This window comes from Haematobia irritans, chromosome 4, assembly GCF_050003625.1.
Source record: "Haematobia irritans isolate KBUSLIRL chromosome 4, ASM5000362v1, whole genome shotgun sequence".
NCBI classification, from domain to species: domain Eukaryota; kingdom Metazoa; phylum Arthropoda; class Insecta; order Diptera; family Muscidae; genus Haematobia; species Haematobia irritans.
Window position 1 is genome coordinate 111,324,504 of NC_134400.1, and position 24,363 is coordinate 111,348,866.

Below are 24,363 nucleotides of genomic sequence, written 5' to 3' on the forward strand. Positions count from 1 at the left end.
GGGTGTAATTTCGTGCACTGCAGTTTAAAAGTGAAACAAAGCATTAAGTTTTCCTGGTTTTAACAACGCTTTGTGGAAATCTCAAAATGTGGAGTACAATTTAGTTCAATTTTCGTACGAGTTAGTTTATTCTTCCTATAAAACAGTTCACTTTTTTCGGTGTAGCAAAAACTATAATACTTAAAATGTTTGCGAGTGTTACTAAAGTAGGAACCAAAAAGTACTCTTTTTTGTTTTCTCTGGTACCATTGAAAATGTCGATTTTGCATCCCTGATCCACCGCATATTTATTTAGACGCATGTTTTTAGTTTCTCTTATTCACCATAACAAAGAGAAACCAGCTGTATGCCATCAGTGTTGGACTATTACGCTATAGGTACCAAACATACAGAGAAAAAATTTCCGTAGTTAAACTAATGCTAAATTTAACTTATTTTTATTGCAAAAAAATATTTGTTTGTAATTAAATTTGATTAGCTTTTGCGAAATTTTCCACAGCCCAATGAAAATTTGTGATTTCTTCTATGAGAGGGTGTAATTTCGTGCACTGCAGTTTAAGAGTGCAACAAAGCAATAAGTTTTCCTGACTTTAACAACGCTTTGTGGAAATCTCAAAATGTGGAGTACAATTTAGTTCAGTTTTCGTACGAGTTAATTTATTCTTCCTATAAAACAGTTCACTTTTTTTCGGTGTAGCAAAAAGTAAAATATTTGAAATGTTTGCGAGTGTTACTAAAGTAGGAACAAAAAAGTACACTTTTTTGTTCTCTTTGGTACAATTGAAAATGTCGATTTTGCATCCCTGATCCACCGCATATTTATTTAGCCGCATGTTTTTAGTTTCTCTTATTTACCATAGCAAAGAGAAACCAGCTGTATGCCATCAGTGTTGGACTATTAAAACTCTTTTAAAATGGTTAGGAAGGACCCTTTTAAAGGCTTAGTATCAGAAGCCGGAGATTAGTGTCATACTTGTAGTAGTACTACACCGAACTTATTGGTTTGATACTGGCAATTTTTACTTTGTTTTATTCCTTGAAAGTTCTTCGGTGTCGATTACACTACGCATGCAGCAAACAAAAAATTTGCAAGTTGTTCCACAAATATTTCGTTTTAAGAGCATCACGGAGTGCTCCATTAACTTTTCCTCACTTTTCTTGAATTTTAAATTTTGGACAATAAAAAAAAAACAATTAAGTGCAAAAAAAAAATTGATAAAAAAATCGATTTAAAAACAATTAACCTTCCACTTGCCTTGGCTTTTTCTAAAAGCAAATTGAAAACACTAAACTTCTTAGATTTACTTGAAATTTACGGAAAACGTGTGGGAGTTTATGATATTAAAAAACGTCGGATATCTCCCCCGTGTCCGATTGTCCATTTCTTTGAAATTCACAGGGAAAGTCTGTCTCATTTATTTACTCCTACTTTTTATACCCTGCGCCACACTGTGGAACAGGGTATTATAAGTTAGTGCATATGTTTGTAACACCCAGAAGGAGACGATATAGACACATGGTGTCTTTGGCAATAATGCTCTGGGTATGTCCCTGAGTCGATATAACCATGTCCGTCCGTCTGTCCCTCCGTCCGTCCGCTATCTGTGAACACATTTTTGTGATCAAAGTCTAGGTTGCAATTTAAGTCCAATCGCCTTCAAATTTGGCACATGTTCCTAATTTGGGTCAGAATAGAACCCTATTGATTTTGGAAGAAATCGGTTCAGATTTAGATATAGCTCCCATGTATATCTTTCGACCCAGCAGCCAGAGTTTTATACCGATTTGCTTGAAATTGTGTACAAACATAACACTTAGTCGTATAGTCAAGTGTACAAAATTTGATTGAAATCGGTTCAGATTTAGATATAGCTCCCATATATATCTTTCGCTCGATATGGACTAATATGGTCCTAAAAACCAGAGTTTTGTCCCAATTTGGTAGAAATTTTGCACTAGGAGTACAATTAGTATTATAGTCATGCGTGCCAAATTTGGTTGAAAACGGTTCAGATTTAGATATAGCTCCCATATATTTATATGTTTTTCTGATTTCGACAAAAATGGTCAAAATACCAACATTTTCCTTGTAAAATCGCCACTGCTTAGTCGAAAAGTTGTAAGAATGACTATAATTTTCCTAAACTTTTAATACATATATATCGAGCGATAAATCATAAATAAACTTTTGCGAAGTTTCCTTAAAATTGCTTCAGATTTAAACGTTTACCATATATATACCCTGCGCCACACTGTGGAACAGGGTATTATAAGTTAGTTCATATGTTTGTAACACCCAGAAGGAGACGAGATAGACACATGGTGTCTTTGTCCGTCCGTTCGTCCGTCTGTCTGTGAACACATTTTTGTGATCAAAGTCTAAGTCAAATTTGGCACGTGTTCCTTTTTTGGGTCAGAATAGAACCCTATTGATTTTGGAAGAAATCGGTTCAGATTTAGATATAGCTCCCATATATATCTTTCGCCCGATATGGACTAATACGGTCCCAGAAGCCAGAATTTTACCCCAATTTGGTTGAAATTTTGCACTAGAAGTACAATTAGTAGTGTAGTCAAGTGTGCCAAATTTTATTGAAATCGGTTCAGATTTAGATATAGCTCCCATATATAGCTTTCGCCCGATTTACACTCATTTTCAGTCTATAGATTTTTTAGAAGTCTATCAAATTCTGTTCAGATCGAGTGATATTTAAATGTATGTATGTATTTGGGACACACTTTTATATATAGCCCCCAACACATTTGACGGATGTGATATGGTATCGAAAATTTAGATCTACAAAGTGGTGCAGGGTATAATATAGTCGGCCCCGCCCGACTTTAGACTTTCCTTACTTGTTTAAGTATATTTTAAAAACAATAATTATTCCGATATATTCAAAATCCACATGGACATAGGAGGTTATTGTATAGTTGTAAATATAATATGCTTAGATGAAAGCATATATTAATTTAGAAATACCCTATAAACATACATGTGTTTAGAAAGAGAGACGTAGAGAGTATTCTGCAAGTAAAATAATGGAAGTAACCCATCGGCGCCTTAAAAATATATCCACACAAAGAAAATTTCATTAAAATTGTTTTCTACCAGTGTATGCCCTAAGGTGAAACATATGTTTGAATAATACAAACAATATATTGTTTGGACCAATCCTGAAAACATGGAAGCCGCACTTTTCATCAGATTGCCTTCAAATTTCTACACGTATTTTAAGTCAATTAAGGGCTGATAATTATACCCTAAACCACATAGTGGTCAGGGTATAATAACTTTGATCTGCCAAAAAATGTGCCTACCAGAAATATTGATTTTAGACCCCATAAAATATATACCGATCGACTCAGAATCACCTGCTGAGTCGATCTAACGCTTGGTGTCCGTCCGTCCATGTATTTGTTATTCGCAGGATTCCGGTCGCAGTTATTAATCGATTTTGATGAAAATTGGTATCTGGATGTTTTTTGGTACACAGAAAAAAATATCACCAAAATATTTCCAATTAAAAAGTTAATTGAAGTTGAAATTTTTTTCAATTAATAAATTAATTGGTACAATTAACTTTTTAATCAAGATAGAAACATTCAGTTAATTAAGTCAATAATTGAAAATTTAAAAATTTTTAATTAAAAAGTTAATTGAATTGTATCAATCAACTTTTAATCAAAATCGGAAGACTAAGCCAGTTTATTATGATGATGAACATTTTTTTACATTTTTAATTAATTTTTTTTTCAAACAATCAAATGTTAATCCAAATAAAAATTCTAAGCCAATTCAGAATGTAATTGAAAACAGTTACCTTTTTTTAATTAATAAATTAATTGAGTTTTGCAATCAACATCAATTAAATTTTTAATTGAATCAATTAAAAAATTAATTGAAATTTGGTAATGAAATCAAGAATTTTTTCTATGCCCAATTAAAACTGTGATTGATACTATCATTTTCGTGATTGAAGACATTTCAATTAAAAAATTAATTGGATCAATTAATTTCGTGATTGAATCAGAAAAATTTTTTTTGTGTGTACAGAGACGAATGCTATTGAATTTGGAAAAAATCGGATCAAATTTAAATATAGCTCCCATATATATGTATCGTCCGATTTCGATAAATGAGGTCAGATTGCGTTTATTTACTAACTCATCGGCCTCAAAGTAATCTAATTGACTACCCTTTAAGTGTGCCAAATTTCATCGATATTGGTTCAGATTTAGATATATATGGGAGATATATGTGTATCGCCCCATTTTTCCAAATTTGGCAGAAGTCCCTTATTTATCAACTGATCTAACTCAAAGTTGGCCAAATCAAAATCATCAAAATCGGTTCAGATTTAGCTATAGCTCCCATATAAAGGGTGATTCTTTTGAAGTTAGGATTTTCATGCATTAGTATTTGACAGATCACGTGGGATTTCAGACATGGTGTCAAAGAGAAAGATGCTCAGTATGCTTTGACATTTCATCATGAATAGACTTACGATCTGCCACAACGTCGAATTTTCAGTGAATGGGCCCTAGAAAAGTTGGCAGAAAATCCGCTTTTTTATCGACAAATTTTGTTCAGCGATGAGGCTCATTTCTGGTTGAATGGCTACGTAAATAAGCAAAATTGCCGCATTTGGAGTGAAGAGCAAACAGAAGCCGTTCAAGAACTGCCCATGCATCCCGAAAAATGCACTGTTTGGTGTGGTTTGTACGCTGGTGGAATCATTGGACCGTATTTTTTCAAAGATGCTGTTGGACGCAACGTTACGGTGAATGGCGATCGCTATCGTTCGATGCTAACAAACTTTTTGTTGCCAAAAATGGAAGAACTCAACTTGGTTGACATGTGGTTTCAACAAGATGGCGCTACATGCCACACAGCTCGCGATTCTATGGCCATTTTGAGGGAAAACTTCGGAGAACAATTCATCTCAAGAAATGGACCGGTAAGTTGGCCACCAAGATCATGCGATTTGACGCCTTTAGACTATTTTTTGTGGGGCTACGTCAAGTCTAAAGTCTACAGAAATAAGCCAGCAACTATTCCAGCTTTGGAAGACAACATTTCCGAAGAAATTCGGGCTATTCCGGCCGAAATGCTCGAAAAAGTTGCCCAAAATTGGACTTTCCGAATGGACCACCTAAGACGCAGCCGCGGTCAACATTTAAATGAAATTATCTTCAAAAAGTAAATGTCATGGACCAATCTAACGTTTCAAATAAAGAACCGATGAGATTTTGCAAATTTTATGCGTTTTTTTTTAAAAAAAAGTTATCAAGCTCTTAACAAATCACCCTTTATATGTATCGCCCGATTTTCACAAATTTGGCCATAAGTCCCTTATTTATCAACAGATCTGACTTCAAGTTGGTCAAACCTAGTTTTCTATAGCACTTACTATATGTGCAAAAAATCATCGAAATCGGTTCAAATTTAGATATAGCTCCCATATATATGTATCGCCCGATTTTCACAAACTTTGCCATAAACCCCTTGTTTATCAACCGAGCCTACTCAAACTTGGCTTACTCTAATCTTCTAAAAGACTGACTCTATGTGCAAAATATCATCCAAATCGGTTCAGATTTAGATATAGCCCATATATATGTAGCAACCGATTGTGAAAAATTTGCCCCTTATAACCTTTTTTTACCATAGTGGCCTCATTTATTAACCGATCTTACTCAAATTTAGCACAAGGTAATCTCCTGTAATATCAACAAAACCTGCAAAATATAATCCAAATCGGTTCAGATTTAGATATAGCTCCCATATATGTATCGCCCGTTTTTCAAAAATTTACCCCTTATAACTTTATTTCTGAACATTATAGCCTTATTTAATACCCGATCTTGCTATTATTTAGCACAAAGTAACCTTCTGTGCTATCAACCAAATCTGGAAAATATCATCCAAATCTGTTTAGATTTAGATATAACTCCCATATATATATGTACCGATCAATTTTCCCAAATTTGGCCACAATACTCTTATTTATTTAATAATGGACTCAATATTAGTGGCAAACTAACTCTGTAGGTTCAGAATCAACTATAGCTCCTAAAATCAGACATTTCTGTTCAGATTGTGATTAAACTCCCATTCCCCATTCTTAAATATGGAAATGCGGTTTTTCCCCAAACCTATACCATTGATACCCCACAAACAATGTTTACTAATTCAGTAGAGGTGGTTTAGGGTGTGATATAGTCGGCCCGGCCCGACTTTCTACTTTACTCACTTGTTATTTATATTTATGCCTTGGAAGTTCATTGGCATGAAGAAATCTAACAACATTGAGAAAAGATTTGTTCGCGGATTTTACTTTTTATTTGAATCTTCCCAGTCAGAAATGTACGATAGTTATAAATATTGAGCGTTGTAACAGCGTTGGAAGCCAACGTTGAAACAACGCTTGCTAAACAAATTAATTGACGGTTTTTAAATAGTAAATTTTCCATAAAATTATCGTTGCAAATGCATGTTCCATCAGGAACAACAATTTTGGTTAATTTTACAAATGAGGCAATTGTAGAAAGTTTTAACTAAACTAAACGTTGACATCACACCAAAACCCAAATATAAGTACTTATTTATCGACTAATTGAAGAAATTTTTTTAGACATAATTACTTTTTTATACCCTCCACCATAGGATGGTGGAGGGTAAGACCCCATAAAGTATATATATTTTGGGTCGTGTTCTGAGTCGATCTGAGCATGTCCGTCCGTCCGTATGTTGAAATCACGCTAACTCCCGAACGAAACAAGCTATCGACTTGAAACTTGGCACAAGTAGTTGCTATTGATGTAGGTCGGATGGTATTGCAAATCGGCCATATCGGTCCACTTTTACGTATAGCCCCTATATAAACGGACCCCCAAAATTGGCTTGCTAGGCCTCTAAGAGAAGCAAATTTCATCCGATCCGGCTGAAATTTGGTACATGGTGTTAGTATATGGTCTCTAACAACCATGCAAAAATTGGTCCACATCGGTCCATAATTATATATAGCCCCCATATAAACCGATCCCCCGATTTGGCTTGCGAGGCCTCTAAGAGAAGCAAATTTCATCCGATCCGGCTGAAATTTGGTACATAGTGTTAGAATATGGTCTCTAACAACCATGCAAAAATTGGTCCACATCGGTCCATAATTATATATAGCCCCCATATAAACCGATCCCCCGATTTGGCTTGCGAGGCCTCTAAGAGAAGCAAATTTCATCCGATCCGGCTGAAATTTGGTACATGGTGTTAGTATATGGTCTCTAATAACCATGAAAAAATTGGTCCACATCGGTCCATAATTATATATAGCCCCCATATAAACCGATCCCCAGATTTGGCTTGCGAGGCCTCTCAGAGAAGCAAATTTCATCCGATCCGGCTGAAATTTGGTACATGGTGTTAGTATATGGTCTTTAACAACCATGCAAAAATTGGTCCACATCGGTCCATAATTATATATAGCCCCCATATAAACCGATCACCACATTTGACCTCCGGAGCCTCTTGGAAGACCAAAATTCATCTGATTCAGTTGAAATTTGGTACGTGGTGTTAATATATGGCCTCAAACTCCCATGCAAAAATTGGTCTAAATCGGTCCATAATCATATATAGGCTCCATATAAACCGATCCCCAGATTTGACCTCCAGAGCCCCTTGGAAGAGCAAAATTCTTCCCATTCGGTTGAAATTTAGTACGTGATGTTAGTATATTGTATCCAACAACCATGCAAGAATTGGTTCCTATCAGCCCGTAATTATATATAGCTCCCATATAAACCGATCCCCAGATTTGACCTCCGGTGCCTTTTGGAGAAGCAAAATTCATCCGATCTGCTTGAAATTTGGTACGTGGTGATCGTATATGATATTTAACAACCATGCCAAAAGTGGTCCATATCAGTCCATAATCATATATAGCCCCATATAAACCGATCTCGAGATTTGGTTTTGGAGCCTCTTGGAGGAGCAAATTTCATCCGAGTGAGTTGAAATTTGGTACATTGTGCTAGTATATGGTCATTAACAACCAGTTTTAAGATACCACAACCCAAGTACTTCGATTGTGGATGACAGTCTTTCGTAGAAGTTTCTACGCAATCCATGGTGGAGGGTACATAAGATTCGGCCTGGCCGACCTTACGGCCGTATATACTTGTTTTCACATGTTAAGGTGAGTATTAACTTCGAGTTTAGCCGCTTAAATCGCTAAAGTGAAAACTAAATCAGTAAGAAAAATGCATAAAATTATACATATTTGTTGCAAATTTTATTATAACTTGATGGGGAAAAGCCCAAAGCAAATTTTCACAAAGTTTGTATTCTTTAAAACGGATTATTAAAGAAAAGTAACCGTGAAAAATTTGCGATTTTAGCGGCTTAAGGTGGGTATTAAGTTCGAGTTAGGCCGCTAAAATTTTTCACGTTTACTTTTCTTTAACAATCCATTTTAAGGAATACAAACTTTGTGAAAATTTGCTCTGTATTATTCCCCATCAAGTTATAATGAAATCTGCAACAAATATGCATAATTTTATGCCTTTTAAGATTTAGTTTTCACTTTAGTGAAAAATTGCGACTAAACTCGTACTTAATACTCACCTTTAGTGTCGGGAATTATCTTTGTATAATTTAGGAATTTGAGATGGTAACACTGAAAAAATGCAACTCTGTGTACAAGAAACAACAATTTATAAACAAACGTGAAACAGTTATAACGGCGAAAACAAGCGTCACTTCGAAATAAGAAAATAAAATAAAGACTAAATATTGGTAAAATATCTCAAAATATTAACAAAAGGAAAATTAACACCCTTGGTACAACTGAAGGTAAGAAAAATGTCGTGCAATAAAGAATTAATTTCTTTATATTTTCAATTTGTTTCTACAGACACTGATAAAAGGTTGGACTCCATTGGAACGATGCCTTTCGTAGGAAAGAATCAAGCAAAGCGACAAAAGCTAAAACACAGAAGAGGTACATTTTGAAATCCTGAATTTATATAATTGTTTTAATTCATTTTTCACTTTACAGATGCTATAGATGATAATTTGGATTTTTTTTCGAGACGGAGGATCACAGTATGCCATGCCATTCCGTAAATAAGGATGACGAGAGTAAGGAAATGTATTTCGCCCAATAGAGGCCATTATCAACAAATGTTATTCTTTATCTTTCTATGTAGCTTCATTCAGGGATGAAGTTAGAAGAGAGTTAAGGGCTATTAAGGACGAAATTGGAGAGATAAAAAATGAGTTGAAGAATGAAATTTGCAGTTTACGGAGAAGTTTACTTTATAACTTCAAAAAATGGAGGAGTCTATTATTTCCAACGTGAACACCATATTAAATAACCATATTAAAATAATTTTTTTTTTTACCAATTAGAAATGTTAATCTTAATCTTAATTATGTATTTTTCCTACTAATTGTTAATTATTAAGTTTTTTGATGTTCCTTTGTAAAGTGTAAAACACTAATATAAATAAAACAATAAAATATTAAACGTATTTTGTTTTGTTTCAATAGCGGTACTGTAAAATTATAATTCTAACCCTCCTAAATCATTCTAGAAACAATTGGAAAGACGTATGAAATGTTGTTTTTCAGTGCTTTTTAATGGTTGTAAAAACCATCGATACACCGTATAACGATGTTATCATTTTGGGGTTGACAAAGCGTTCGTTAAACCATCGGAAAAGCGTACAAAATATTGTTTTCATGACGCTTTGAAAACGTTGTTAAATACAATCGATACACCGTGGAATGATGTTATCATTTTGGGGTTGTAACTAGAGGTCTGCATCGAATAACTTTTTACTACATGTATGCAATTCGCTGTCGAATATAGTACATACTCTGTCTTTCTCTCAGAGCGCAAGTAGTGAAGTGAAGAGTACACTTGCTTGTCAAATACCACCAAGTACTTATCCGAAACAATGTGTGTTCCGAAAAAAAGGAACAATAAAAATGTAAGTACTTGAGAAAAAGTACAACATGGATTCTCTTCACTTCACGTGGTACCACAAGTATTTCTCAGTTATGTTCGAAGCAAAACTTTCCATTATTATGAATCATAGATATGTATGTATATCACATATTTCATATATTTATGTATGTCACACACTTACCTTAACGTTTGCCGTTCTTTATAACAAACCAAAACATATATTATGGAGAGTAACTGTTTTTTGTATTTCTGAAACTGCACGTGGTACATGGAGTACTCTATGAAGTTTTGTTCTCGCAACATACTCGACGTGATCACTCTGAGTACACTTCAATAAGAGAGAAAGAGGAATATGTGTTTGTTGGTAGTGAAGACATCAGAGTAGCAACAAGAAGTTACTCGTGGCTTTTGGTGTTCATCAAAATGTGTACCAATAGTTTTGCGACTCTCTCAAATAGATGTACTCATGTAGCAAGTACACGTGTACTCTGCATTTACAAATGGAATTGTGCAGACCTCTAGTTGTAACAACACTTTTTCCCACCGTGTATCAACCGTTCACAACGCCTTTAAAACGCTTTTCCGATGGTTTTTTTCTGACTGGGTAGTTTTATACCACTACTGTGGTATAGAGTATAATTTTGTGGATTTGTATGTAACGCCCAGAAGGTCCAGTCTGGTACCGATCGTCGTACAATTAAATTCGGAGTCGATTTATATTTGGGTGCAAATCAAAGGGGGATTACTAATTTCCACATTCTATGTAAAAAATATGATTTCTTGAATCATCCTTAAACGTTCTTATGATTTATTTTCGAACTTGAAATTTCCCCAACCAAGCAGAATTTTAAGTGACAATTATCTAAAAATATATTGTTTTGCTTACTGTAGTTTTGTATATGGCGGTCGATAACAACATCACATTTTCCGCAGGTACTGACACTTCACGGCTCATATCGATAAATAGTTTTAATATGGAATTGAATCGAGATCCTCCGCAAGCTTTAAGGCCGAACAATAAACCATTTGTCTAAAAATGTCTTTAAAGTAAGTACTTTAGATTTTTCTTATGGAAAGTTATCAAATGCATTTCGTTTATCTATCTTTCCTTTGTTATCTGGCTGTAGCATCATTTTTAATTTTTGTATACTACTATTTGATAGTACTTTTTTTACTCGGCTAAACAAACAAACACCAAGTTTTAATATAAATATTAATAATAATTATTTAAAGAAGACATGTGTACATGGCTAGAAGTTTGGCAGTGGGGAATATTAAGTATCCTACACCAAAGATATATGGAAACCCTTTCTACACGCAAAAAAATAATTATTGCTTCCCAAACGAAATTTTAGACAAACAGCGAAAATTTTAGACAAAAAGCGAAAAGCAAATGAGAAACGAACTTTCTCATTTGCTTTTCGCTGTAAGGAAGTGTATTTGGAAGAAAAGTATATACTTTTTGTGATAAACGTTTATTCTTTTCCAGGATGTAAAAACAATTTCATAAAGGCAAATTAAAAAAAAACATTGTTTTCTTGCTAATTGCATTTTCCCTCACATCTTTCTCACATCCACGAGGTTTTTTAGTTCTTAACACCTTTTCCTGTAATACCAACAATGTAAAGGGTGATTTGTTAAGAGCTTGATAACTTTTTTTAAAAAAAAAAACGCATAAAATTTGCAAAATCTCATCGGTTCTTTATTTGAAACGTTAGATTGGTCCATGACATTTACTTTTTGAAGATAATTTCATTTAAATGTTGACCGCGGCTGCGTCTTAGGTGGTCCATTCGGAAAGTCCAATTTTGGGCAACTTTTTCGAGCATTTCGGCCGGAATAGCCCGAATTTCTTCGGAAATGTTGTCTTCCAAAGCTGGAATAGTTGCTGGCTTATTTATGTAGACTTTAGACTTGACGTAGCCCCACAAAAAATAGTCTAAAGGCGTCAAATCGCATGATCTTGGTGGCCAACTTACCGGTCCATTTCTTGAGATGAATTGTTCTCCGAAGTTTTCCCTCAAAATGGCCATAGAATCGCGAGCTGTGTGGCATGTAGCGCCATCTTGTTGAAACCACATGTCAACCAAGTTCAGTTCTTCCATTTTTGGCAACAAAAAGTTTGTTAGCATCGAACGATAGCGATCGCCATTCACCGTAACGTTGCGTCCAACAGCATCTTTGAAAAAATACGGTCCAATGATTCCACCAGCGTACAAACCACACCAAACAGTGCATTTTTCGGGATGCATGGGCAGTTCTTGAACGGCTTCTGGTTGCTCTTCACTCCAAATGCGGCAATTTTGCTTATTTACGTAGCCATTCAACCAGAAATGAGCCTCATCGCTGAACAAAATTTGTCGATAAAAAAGCGGATTTTCTGCCAACTTTTCTAGGGCCCATTCACTGAAAATTCGACGTTGTGGCTCGTTAGTAAGTCTATTCATGATGAAATGTCAAAGCATACTGAGCATCTTTCTCTTTGACACCATGTCTGAAATCCCACGTGATCTGTCAAATACTAATGCATGAAAATCCTAACCTCAAAAGAATCACCCTTTAGAAGAAATTATACGATTTTATAAATTTTAAAATTTTTTTTTTTAACTTTCGCCTGGACGGAGAATCGAACCGCGGACCATGCACTTTGTAAGCCAACACACTAACCACTGAGCTATGTACCTGTTATGGTCATCAATAGATAAATATCCATATAAGTTACATTTATATAACATAGCTTGCGGCGCCCACGAACCGAATAAACAAAGTTTATTTAACAGAAACAAACATTTAGCATGGCACCGTGGAGCAGTGGTTGCTACGTCCGACTTGCATGTCAAGGGTCGTGGGTTCGATCCCTGCTTCGACCAAAGTTTTTTATACCCTCCACCATAGGATGGGGGTATATTAACTTTGTCATTCCGTTTGTCGAAATATTGCTCTAAGACCCCATAAAGTATATATATTATGGGTCGTAATGAAATTCTGAGTCGATCTGAGCATATCTGAGCATGTCCGCCCGTCCGTCTGTTGAAATCACGCTAACTTCCGAACGAAACAAGCTATCGACTTGAAACTTGGCACAAGTAGTTGTTATTGATGTAGGTCGGATGGTATTGCAAATGGGCCATATCGGTCCACTTTTACGTATAGCCCACATATAAACGGACCCCAAATTAGGCTTGGTCTCTAACAACCATGCAAAAATTAGTCCATATCGATCCACTTTTACGTATAGCCCCCATATAAAATTTGGCGTGCGATTGCTCTAAGAGAAGCAAATTTCATCCGATCCGGCTGAAATTTGTTACATGGTGTATATGGTCTCTAACAACCATGCAAAAATTGGTCCACATCGGTCCATAGTTATATATAGCTCGCATATAAACCGATCCCCCGATTTGGCGTGCGGAGTCGCTAAGAGAAGCAAGTTTCATCCGATCCGGCTGAAATTTGGTACATGGTGTTGGTATATGTTCTCTAAAGACCATGCAAAAATTGGTCCACATTGACGCGTAATTATATATAGCCCCCATATAAGCCGATCCCCAGATTTGACCTGCGGAGCCTCTTAGAGGAGCAAAATTCATCCCATCCGGTTGAAATTTGGTACGTGGTGTTAGTATATGGTCTCTAACAACCATGCAAGAATTGGTCCATATCGGTCCATAATTGTATATAGCCCCCATATAAATCGATCCCCAGCCTCTTGGAGGAGCAAAATTCATCCGATCCGGTTGGAATTAGGAACATGGTGTTAGAATGTGGTCTCTAACAAACACGCAAGAATTGGTCTATATGGGTCCATAATTATATATAGCCCCCATATAAACCGTTCCTCAGATTTGATCTCCGGAGCCTCTTGGAGGAGCAAAATTCATCCGATCCGGTTGAAATTTGCAACGTGGTGTTAGTGGTCCATATCGGTCGATAGTTATATATAGCCGATCCCCAATCACACAAAAATTGGTCCATATCGGTTCATAATCATGGTTGCCACTCGAGCCAAAAATAATAAAAAATATTAAATAAAGTTTTATTTTTATAGAAAACATTGTCAAAATGTTATTTCTATAGAAAATTTTGTCAAAATTTTATTTCTATAGACATTTTTTTCCAAATTTTATTTCTATAGAAAATTTTGTCAACATTTTATTTTGTCAAAATTTTATTTCTATAGAAACTTTAAACTTAATTATATACGTATTTTATCGGCCCTTTTGTAGTTTAATATATACCACGTATGGACTATGTTGTATATATTACTTTGTTAGGATGTTTTAAGACACCTTACCATCGGCTTCAGTAGAAGTTTCTACGCAATCCATGATGGAGGGTACATAAGCTTCGGCCTGGCCGAACTTACGGCCATATATACTTGTTTATTTTTGATTTTTTGGTTTAACCCTTTCAATACCGATGTCCACCTATGAGGACTTTTTCACTTATATTCGATTTATTTCTCGATGTTATTTTAAAGTAGAAGCTTTAATCTATTTCCCCACTTATTTTCGATTTATTTCTCGATGTTATTTTAAAGTAGAAGCTTTAATCTAAATAAGCTATAAATATTTTCCATATTGGTGAGCACTAAAATACATTTTTATAAACTTATTTAACAATAAACGAAAAATACGAAATTTTGATTCAATTTTTCTACTGTACGAGGGCCGTTCGGAAACTTCTTAGCCTAGCACAAAAAGCGCCTATAAACAGAAAAAAGATAAGTGTTTTTGAAACTTCCATCTCTGTTATGAATACATGTTAAATTTTGCTTAGAAACAGGTGTTCAAAAAAGACGCATCTGCAATTTTTTTACAATGGAACAATTAGAAATGCGTGCTGTCATTAAATATTTACATAAAAATGGTTCATCGGGACAAGAAATTCATAATGATATGGCGAATGTGTTAGGTGAAAGTGCTCCTTCATATGCAAGAGCAAAAACTTGGGTTGCTGAATTTAAACGTGGTCGTACAAGTACACGGATGAAAAAGACTGTTTTTCATATGTTTGGCTAAAAACATTATATGTTTGGAACACAAACTTTTAAACACAATATTTTTAAGTGCAAGCAAATAATGTTCATAAACTAGCATAACATGTTTGGGACATATATGTTAATATGTTAGAACATATTATGTTTGGGACATAAAATATTTGTAAATATAATATGCTTGGATGCAAACATATATTAATTTAGAAATAGTCTATAAACATATATGTGTTTAGTAGCTTGGAGCGCTATTTAACGGAGCGATATTGAATTAAGTTGGTGGTTGTTGCTTGTTATTACAAAATTAACATTTTATTTTTCCTTGGGCAATTGATCAGCTACTTCTTTGATCCTTACAAACTGTGTGGTCCGCTGTTCGAATCCCCGTCCGGCAAAAGGTAAAATTAAAATAAAAACCAGTAAGGAAAGTCTAAAGTCGGGCGGGGCCGACTATATTATACCCTGCACCACTTTGTAGATCTAAATTTTCGATACCATATCACATCCGTCAAATGTGTTGGGGGCTATATATAAAGGTTTGTCCCAAATACATACATTTACATATCACTCGATCTGGAAGAATTTTATAGACTTCTACAAAATCTATGGACTCAAAATTTAAGTCGGCTAATGCACTAGGGTGGAACACAATGTTAGTAAAAAAATATGGGAAACGTTTAAATCTGAAGCAATTTTAAGGAAACTTCGAAAAAGTTTATTTATGATTTATCGCTCGATATATATGCATTAGAAGTTAAGGAAAAATAGAGTAATTTTTACAACTTTTCGACTAAACAGTGGCGATTTTACATGGAAAATGTTGGTATTTTGACCTTTTTTGTCGAAATCAGAAATACATATATATGGGAGCTATATCTAAATCTGAACCGATTTCAACCAAATTTGGCACGCATAGCTACAATGCTAATTCTACTCCCTGTGCAAAATTTCAACTAAATCGGAGTTAAAAATTGGCCTCTGTGGTCATATGAGTGTAAATCGGGCGAAAGCTATATATGGGAGATTTATCCAAATCTGAACCGATTTCAACCAAATTTGGCACGCATAGTAACAATGCTAATTCTACTCCCTGTGCAAAATTTCAACTAAATCGGAGTTAAAAATTGGCCTCTGTGGTCATATGAGTGTAAATCGGGCGAAAGGTATATATGGGAGCTATATCTAAATCTGAACCGATTTCAACCAAATTTGGTACGCATAGCTACAATGCTAATTCTACTCCCTGTGCAAAATTTCAACTAAATCGGAGTTAAAAATTGGCCTCTGTGGGCAAATGAGTGTAAATCGGGCGAAAGCTATATGAGCTATATCTAAATCTGAACCGATTTTGCTGATATTTTGCAGGTTTTTCGAGACTCATAAAATATTCGGATGTACGGAATTTGAGGAAGATCGGTTGATATACATGCCAATTATGACCAGATCGGTGAAAAATATATATGGCAGCTATATCTAAATCTGAGCCGATTTTTTCCAAAATCAATAGGGATCGTCTTTGAGCCGAAACAGGACCCTATACCAAATTTTAGGACAATCGGACTAAAACTGCGAGCTGTACTTTGCACACAAAAATACATCAACAGACAGACAGACAGACAGACGGACATCGCTAAATCGACTCAGAATTTAATTCTAAGCCGATCGGTATACTAAAAGATGGGTCTATGACAATTATTTCTTGGCGTTACATACAAATGCACAAACTTATTATACCCTGTACCACAGTAGTGGTGAAGGGTATAAAAAATCATACAATTGAATAATTTCTTCTACAATGTTTGTATTACAGAAAAAGGTGCTAAGAACTAAAAAATCTCGTGGAAGTGAGAAAGATGTGGGGGAATATACAATTGGGCAGAAACAAAATTTTGAGCATTCAGGTCGAAAACCTATGTTGTTATTTATTACCTGTTTATTTTCATAATTCATTATGATTGTAAATATATAAATAAATAAATAAAATTTTGAGCACAATATTGTTTGGGAGAATTTTTTTTAAGCATATAATATTTTTGGGTGCAAAATGCTTCCAAACATATTATATGTTCACATAATGACATATTGTTTTTTGGAAGACAACATTATTGAATTTGGATGCAAAAATAGAAAATGTTTGGAACTTAGACTACCCAAACATATATTGTTTAGACCAATATGCTTTCAAACATATTATATATTGGAAGAGATCAAACATATAAATGTTTGGGCAACACCCAAAAATGTATATGCTTGAAGCAAAATATGTTTGGGAGTATATGTTACAGAAGCGATTTTTTGTGAGCGTGTATTGAAGATGAACCACGTAGTGGACGTCCAAAAACAGCAACAACAACAGAAATTGTAGCCAAAGTGCATGATATGGTATTAAATGATCGACGAATAAAAGTGCGTGAAATTGCTAATATCATGGGTATCTCAAATGATCGAGACCATTTAATTTTGCATGATGAACTACAGATGAAAAAGCTTTCTGCAAGATGGGTGCCGCATTTGTTAACAGTCGATAAAAAAACGCATAAGAATGAACATTTCTCAAGCTTGTTTGGATCGTTTTAAGCGAAATAAAATGCGTCGTTTCATAACTGTTGATGAGACATGGATCCACCACTATACTCCAGAGACAAAAGAACAATCCAAACAATGGACTGAAGCTGGAGGAAGTGCCCCAAAGAAGTCAAAAACAATTCAATCGGCTGGTAACCTATGGCATCGGTTTTTTGGGACATCAAAGGTATTTTATTGATTGACTATCTGCAAAAGGGTAAAACAATAAATTCAGAGTACTATTGCAACATTTTGGATCAATTAATTGTACTTTCATTTTTGGGCACTATTTATTTTATATATTAACGAAAGCTCAAAATCGGACACTTATCCCTGCCTGACCTTTCTACCAAATCAGAGTCCATCTTTTCCTCTTCATGAATACACCACAGCGTCACGATAATGAAACAATGTACAACAATCTTTACGATCTAAAGAATAGAGATTAGTACTGCAATCCCTCTAGCCAATTTACTAGGCAAATACTGCAGCACATGGTTGTTGACATTTTTGTCTGATAACGGAAAACACTCGATTTGAAATGTCATTCAAATTTATTTTTATATAGTTTATAGAAGTGCTTTTTAGATTGGTTTATAGTGATTATGGAATAATTATACATACGTTTATGTGGCGGATTTAAGAATGTAGCAAATGTTTTGGCTTCACTATAATCTCCTAGTTTGTAATGAACGTTGATTGTTTGTGACACTTTGAGGTAATTTAACCTTGGTTGGAATTTGATAATCCCCACAAAGAGAAAAATACAAATCTCATCACTATTTTCACATTTTCGCCTCTGCACTTGTATGTAGGTGTAATGCGATCGTTTGCACTCAAGTAAATTTGACTTTATCCGAATTAGCGAAATATAATTTTATAAAAAAAAAACAAAAATATTTATTTATGCTTGTAGCGTTTAATAATGAAATCTAATAACCGATTTATACACGGATTATAATTTTTTCTACTGGAATAATGCGACACCGACAACTTCATGCCCGGCAAGTTAGTTTCGAACTGAAGAGTAAATTGTTTGAGTGTTGATTGCATGCCTCCGATTTTATTATTTGTTATTTTATATTGACATTGAAATTAGAAAGAAGAGATTTGTATAAGAGAGTCTCTGTGTTATCAGTTGCTTTGCATTTTTAAGATTAGATGAGACGTCAATGAAACCTCAAATCACGTTTCTTTATTAATTGACCAAAAGTAACACTTTTTATGTGCACGGTAACCGACACGACGAATGACCGGATTTTTGTGTTGGCAAACATTTAATTTTTTACGAAAAAATAAGGTCTATTTTTAGATTGCATTCACTTTATATGATCATCTTTGGCCTGCACTGACAACAATATTGACCTGCATGCAATTAACATTATTTTCAACACAATTTTCTTTAAAAAAAAGAAATTTTATTTGTTTTTTTTTTTACCCACCACCATAGAATGATGGTGGGGGTATAATGAGTTTGTCATTTCGTTTGTAATCCATTGAAATATCAGTGTGCGGACTATAGTGCGTATCGGAGCCACCATGGTGCAATGGTTAGCATGCCCGCCTTGCATACACAAGGTCGTGGGTTCGATTCTTGCTTTGACCGAACACCAAAAAGTTTTTCAGCGGTGGATTATCCCACCTCAGTAATGTTGGTGACATTTCTGAGGGTTTCAAAACTTCTCTAAGTGGTTTCACTGCAATGTGGAATGCCGTTCGGACTCGGCTATAAAAAGGAGGTCCCTTGTCAGTGAGCTTAACATGGAATCGGGCAGCACTCAGTGATAAGAGAGAAGTTCATCAATGTGGTATCACAATGGACTGAATAGTCGAAGTGAGCCTGATACATCGGGCTGCCACCTAACCTAACCTATCGGTCCATATTTTGGTATAACCACCATATATACCAATATCCCAAATTTTACTCCTAGGACTCCTAGAAACCGTATTTTATATCCGATTTGCCTGAAATTTCAAATCTTGAAGTATTTTAGCACCACATGAAGTATTTACCGGAAATGGTGTGTATCGGTCCATGTTTAACGTAGCACCCATATATACTAGAGGTGTGCACGTGACACGAAATTATCGTGACTCACGAACAGTTTCGTGACTCTCGCGTGAGTCACGCTAACGGCAACGGCGTGAGTGTGCGTGAGCGTGATTAACCAACCAAATGTCGTGCGTGATCGTGAGTCACGAAAATATTATCTTCGTGAGTGTGCGTGAGTAAGGAATTTCGGAAAAACATGCTCACGAAAATAATCCCGCTTACGAACATAAAATGCTTACGAGTTGAATTCATTTATAATTTTAGTGACATCCTAGGTGGTAAGAGTTTTAAAGGGTGATACGGTCAAAATTTGGTCAATATAAACTTGACGTATTTCTTTCAATTTTGCATTTAAAAAACCTGAACACCCCTCATTTTGAAGGTGTGTGTGTGTAGAATGTTGCTCCTATTTTGATTTTGGAATTCACTCTTCAGTTGTCAAAATGCCGTCCAAGCAAGAAGAGCAGCGTATCAAAATGTTGCACATCGCGAAAATCCGACCTACTCGCTCGCAAATCTGGCAAAATCGCTAAAAGTTGCCAAATCAACCGTTACAAATGTAATTAAAGTGTTTGGGGAACGTTTGTCGACAGCCAGGAAGTCTGGATCGGGGGGAAATCGAAAACCGGAAGCCGCTGAGACGACAAAGAGAGTTGCCGGTAGTTTCAAGCGAAACCCTAACCTCTCTCTCCGAGATGCCGCAAATAAGCTGGGTGTATCGTCTACAACCGTGCATCGAGCCAAAAAAAAACGAGCCGGACTATCGACTTACAAGAAGGTAGTGACTCCAACCATATATGATAAACAAAATACGACGGCCAAAGCGCGATCCCGGAGGCTGTACACGACGATGCTGACGAAGTTTGACTGCGTGGTAATGGACGACGAAACCTACGTCAAAGCCGACTACAAGCAGCTTCCGGGACAGGAGTTTTATACGGCAAAAGGAAGGGGAAAGGTAGCAAAGAAATATCTTGTTTGGCAAGCCATCTGTACCTGTGGCTTGAAAAGCAGCATTTTCATAGCTTCCGGGACTGTCAACCAAGAAATTTACGTGAAAGAGTGTTTGAATGAACGTCTGCTGCCTTTCCTGAAGAAACACCGTTGTTCCGTACTGTTTTGGCCGGATTTGGCATCTTGCCATTACGGTAAAAAGGCCATGGAGTGGTACGCCGCCAACAACGTGCAGGTGGTTCCCAAGCACAAGAACCCTCCCAACACGCCAGAGCTCCGCCCAATTGAGAAATACTGGGCTATTGTCAAGCGGAACCAAAAAAAAAAAACTGCTAAGGACGAGTAGCAGTTCAAGGCAAACTGGCTTTCTGCGGCGAAGAAGGTGGACAAGGTGGCTGTACAAAATCTGATGGCAGGTGTCAAGCGTGAGGCCCGGCAATTCGGATTTGGAAAAGCGAAAGCCTAACTGAATATTTTCCCTGAATTTTATACTAATTGAACTTGAAAAAGAAATTTAATTTGATTTTTTAAATAAGCGATTTTACCGATTTACACGCGTTTTGACCGTATCACCCTTTATAACGCACTCGATTTTAACCATACTCATGTTTTCAGTCAGGTTCTATAGGTAAATCACTCATAAAATTATTCGTGAGTTACGACATTTTTCGTGAGTCACGATATTTTTCGTGAGTCATGACATTTAAATGATTTTCGTGCGTGTCTGTTCATGTATTTTTGTGCGCAAAGTACAGGTCGCAGTTTAAGTCCGATCGTCATCAAATTTGGCATAGGGTCGTTTGTTGGGACAAAGACAATCGCAATTGATTTTGAAAAAGATCGGTTCAGATTTACATATAGCTGCCATATATATTTATCCCCGATCTGGTCATAATTGGCGTATTTATCAACCGATGTTCTTCAAATTCAGTACATCCGAATATTTTATGAGTCTCGAAAAACTTGCAAAATATCAGCTAAATCGGTTCAGATTTAGATATAGCTCCCATATATATCTTTCGTCCGATTTAGACTCATATGACCACAGAGGCCAAAGGTTACTACCGATTTTCGTGAAATTTTGCATAAAGAGTAGAAATGACATTCTACCAATGCTTGGTAAATTTGATTCAAATCGGTTCAGATTTAGATATAGCTCCCATATATATCTTTCGTCCGATTTGCACTTAAATGGCCTCAAAAGCCAGAATTTTGCAGTGATTTAGTTCAAATTTTGCAAAAGGAGTACGTTTAACAGTATCGGTAAGTGTGCCAAATTTTGTTAAAATCGGTTCAGATTTAGATATAGCTCACATATATATCTTTCGCCCGATTTGGACTTATATGGTTTCAAAAGCCAGAGTTTTACCCTGACTTACTTGAAATTATGCAAAAGCGGTACTTTTTACGATACTATTGTATGTGCCAAATATGGTCAAAATCGATTCAGATTTAGATATAGCTCCCATACATATGTTTCGTCCGATTTGAACTTATATGGCCTCAAAATCCAGGGTTTTGCCGTGATTTGCTTTAAATTTCGCACAAGGAGTACGTTTAGTAGTATAGGTAATTGTGCCAAATTTGGTTGAAATCGGTTCAGATTTAGCTATGGCTCCCATATATATCTCCCGTTCGATTTGCACTCATATGACCAGGGGGGCCAAAGTTATACTCCCATTTACGTGAAATTTCGCATAGATAGCAGAATTATTATTCTAACTATACATGTCAAATTTAGTCAAAATCGGTTCAGATTGTACATAGCTCCCATATATACGTACACCAGAGTTGAGGAAATATGGTAGACTGTTTCATATTTTAGACCCATTTTCAATGTGATTTTCCTCCAATTGACTGGATAGTTTCCACAGAGAATACAAATATGGCCAAAATTCTCACACTTTACACAAAATTCTGTGATGATTTCCCCATATCTTAGCCATATCCTACACACTGCAATGCCAAAATTTCCACAGAACGGATGATTTTTAAATAAGGCTCCAAGTCGCCCGACCACACTTGACCACATATCTTGGCGAGATCTAACCAATATCCTTGTAAAATCGCCACTGCTGAGTAGCAAAAATTGTAAATATTACTCTAATTGTCCTATATCTCGAATACATATGTATCGCCTGAAAAATCATAAATCTCTTTTGTACAATTGCATTAAAATTTCTCTCGCTTCATATTTCCCATATTTTTTACTAACATTGTGTTTCATCCCAGGGCGTTAGCCGATTTAAATTTTAATTCTAGAGTTTTTGTAGAAGTACAAAAAATTGTTTCCATTAAAATATTTGTATCTGGAAATGCAAACCTTTATATAGCTCCTAGCAAATTTTAAGTAGTTGAGATGGTAACACAAATGTTTGTCTACATAGTGGTGAAGGGTATAATATAGTCGGCTCCGCCCGACTTTAGACTTTACTTACTTGTTTTTTATTAACATTGTGTTTCATTCCAGGGCGTTAGCCCGACTTTAGACTTTACTTACTTGTTATACCCTCCATCATAGGATGGGGGTATATTAACTTTGTCATTCCGTTTGTAACACATCGAAATATTGCTCTAAGACCCCATAAAGTATATATATTCTGGGTCGTGGTGAAATTCTGAGTCGATCTAAGCATGTCCGTCCGTCCGTCCGTCCGTCTGTTGAAATCACGCTAGCTTCCGAACAAAACAAGCTATCGACTTGAAACTTTGCACAAGTAGTTGTTGTCGATGTAGGTCGGATGGTATTGAAAATGGGCCATATCGGTCCACTTTTACGTATAGCCCCCATATAAAGGGACCCTCAGATTTGGCTTGTGGAGCCTCTAACAGAAGCATATTTCATCCGATCCGGCTGAAATTTGGTATATGGTGTTGGTATATGGTCTCTAACAACCATGCAGAAATTGGTCCATATCGGTCCATAATTATATATAGCCCCCATATAAACCGATCCCCAGATTTGGCTTGCCGAGCCTCAAAGAGAAGCAAATTTCATCCGATCCGGCTGAAATTTGGTATATGGTGTTGGTATGTGGTCTCTAACAACCATGCAATAATTGGTCCATATCGGTCCATAATTATATATAGCCCCCATATAAACCGATCCCCAGATTTGGCTTGCGGAGCCTAAAAGAGCAGCAAATTTCATCCGATCCGGCTGAAATTTGGTACATGGTGTTGGTATATGGTCTCTAACAACCGTGCAAAAATTGGTTTACATCGGTCCATAATTATATATAGCCCCCATATAAACCGATCCCCAGATTTGGGTTGCGGAGCCTCAAAGAGAAGCAAATTTCATCCGATCCGCCTGAAATTTGGTACATGATATTGTTATATGGTCTCTAACAACCATGCAAAAATTGGTCCACATCGGTTCATAATTATATATAGCCCCCATATAAACCGATCCCCAGATTTGGCTTGTGAAGTCTCCAAGAGAAGCAAATTTCATCCAATCCGGTTGTAATTTGGAACATGGTGTTAGTATATGATCTTTAACAACCGTGGCAGAATTGGCCCATATCGGTCCATAATTATATATAGCCCCCATATAAAACGTTCTCCAGATTTGACCTCCGGAGCCTCTTGGAGGAGCAATATTCATCCGATCCGGTTCAAATTAGGAACGTGGTGTTAGTATATGGTCGCTAACAACCATACCAAAATTGGTCCAATCACACAAAAATTGGTCCATATCGGTTCATAATCATGGTTGCCACTAGAGCCAAAAATAATCTACCAAAACTTTATTTCTTGAGAAAATTTTGTTAAAATTTTATTCGTTTCATAATAAAATTTTCATCATTGTCAAA

General features: G+C 35.9%; 1 protein-coding gene and 1 long non-coding RNA gene across 3 annotated transcripts in view; one reads left to right on the top strand and one right to left on the bottom strand.

Annotated features, from left to right (window-relative positions):
* The window catches only part of LOC142233047 (lysosomal proton-coupled steroid conjugate and bile acid symporter SLC46A3), a 53,091-nt gene extending 34,538 nt beyond the window's left edge, over positions 1–18,553 (bottom strand). The window contains exon 1 of one of the 2 annotated variants that reach the window (XM_075303828.1): positions 18,163–18,553. Coding sequence is in view for 1 of the 2 variants with exons in the window: in XM_075303827.1 (XP_075159942.1) it covers positions 10,864–10,932 (69 nt within the window). In the remaining variant the exon portion in view is untranslated. Of the gene's footprint in view, positions 1–10,863; positions 11,002–18,162 lie in introns of those variants that run through there. The other variant, XM_075303827.1, reaches the window with a different exon arrangement.
* On the top strand, positions 8,764–9,373 carry LOC142233048 (uncharacterized). The gene is made up of 4 exons (XR_012721295.1): positions 8,764–8,857; positions 8,919–9,005; positions 9,063–9,145; positions 9,214–9,373. It is a non-coding gene; the product is annotated as an uncharacterized LOC142233048 (long non-coding RNA).
* Positions 18,554–24,363: the final 5,810 nt, after the last annotated feature.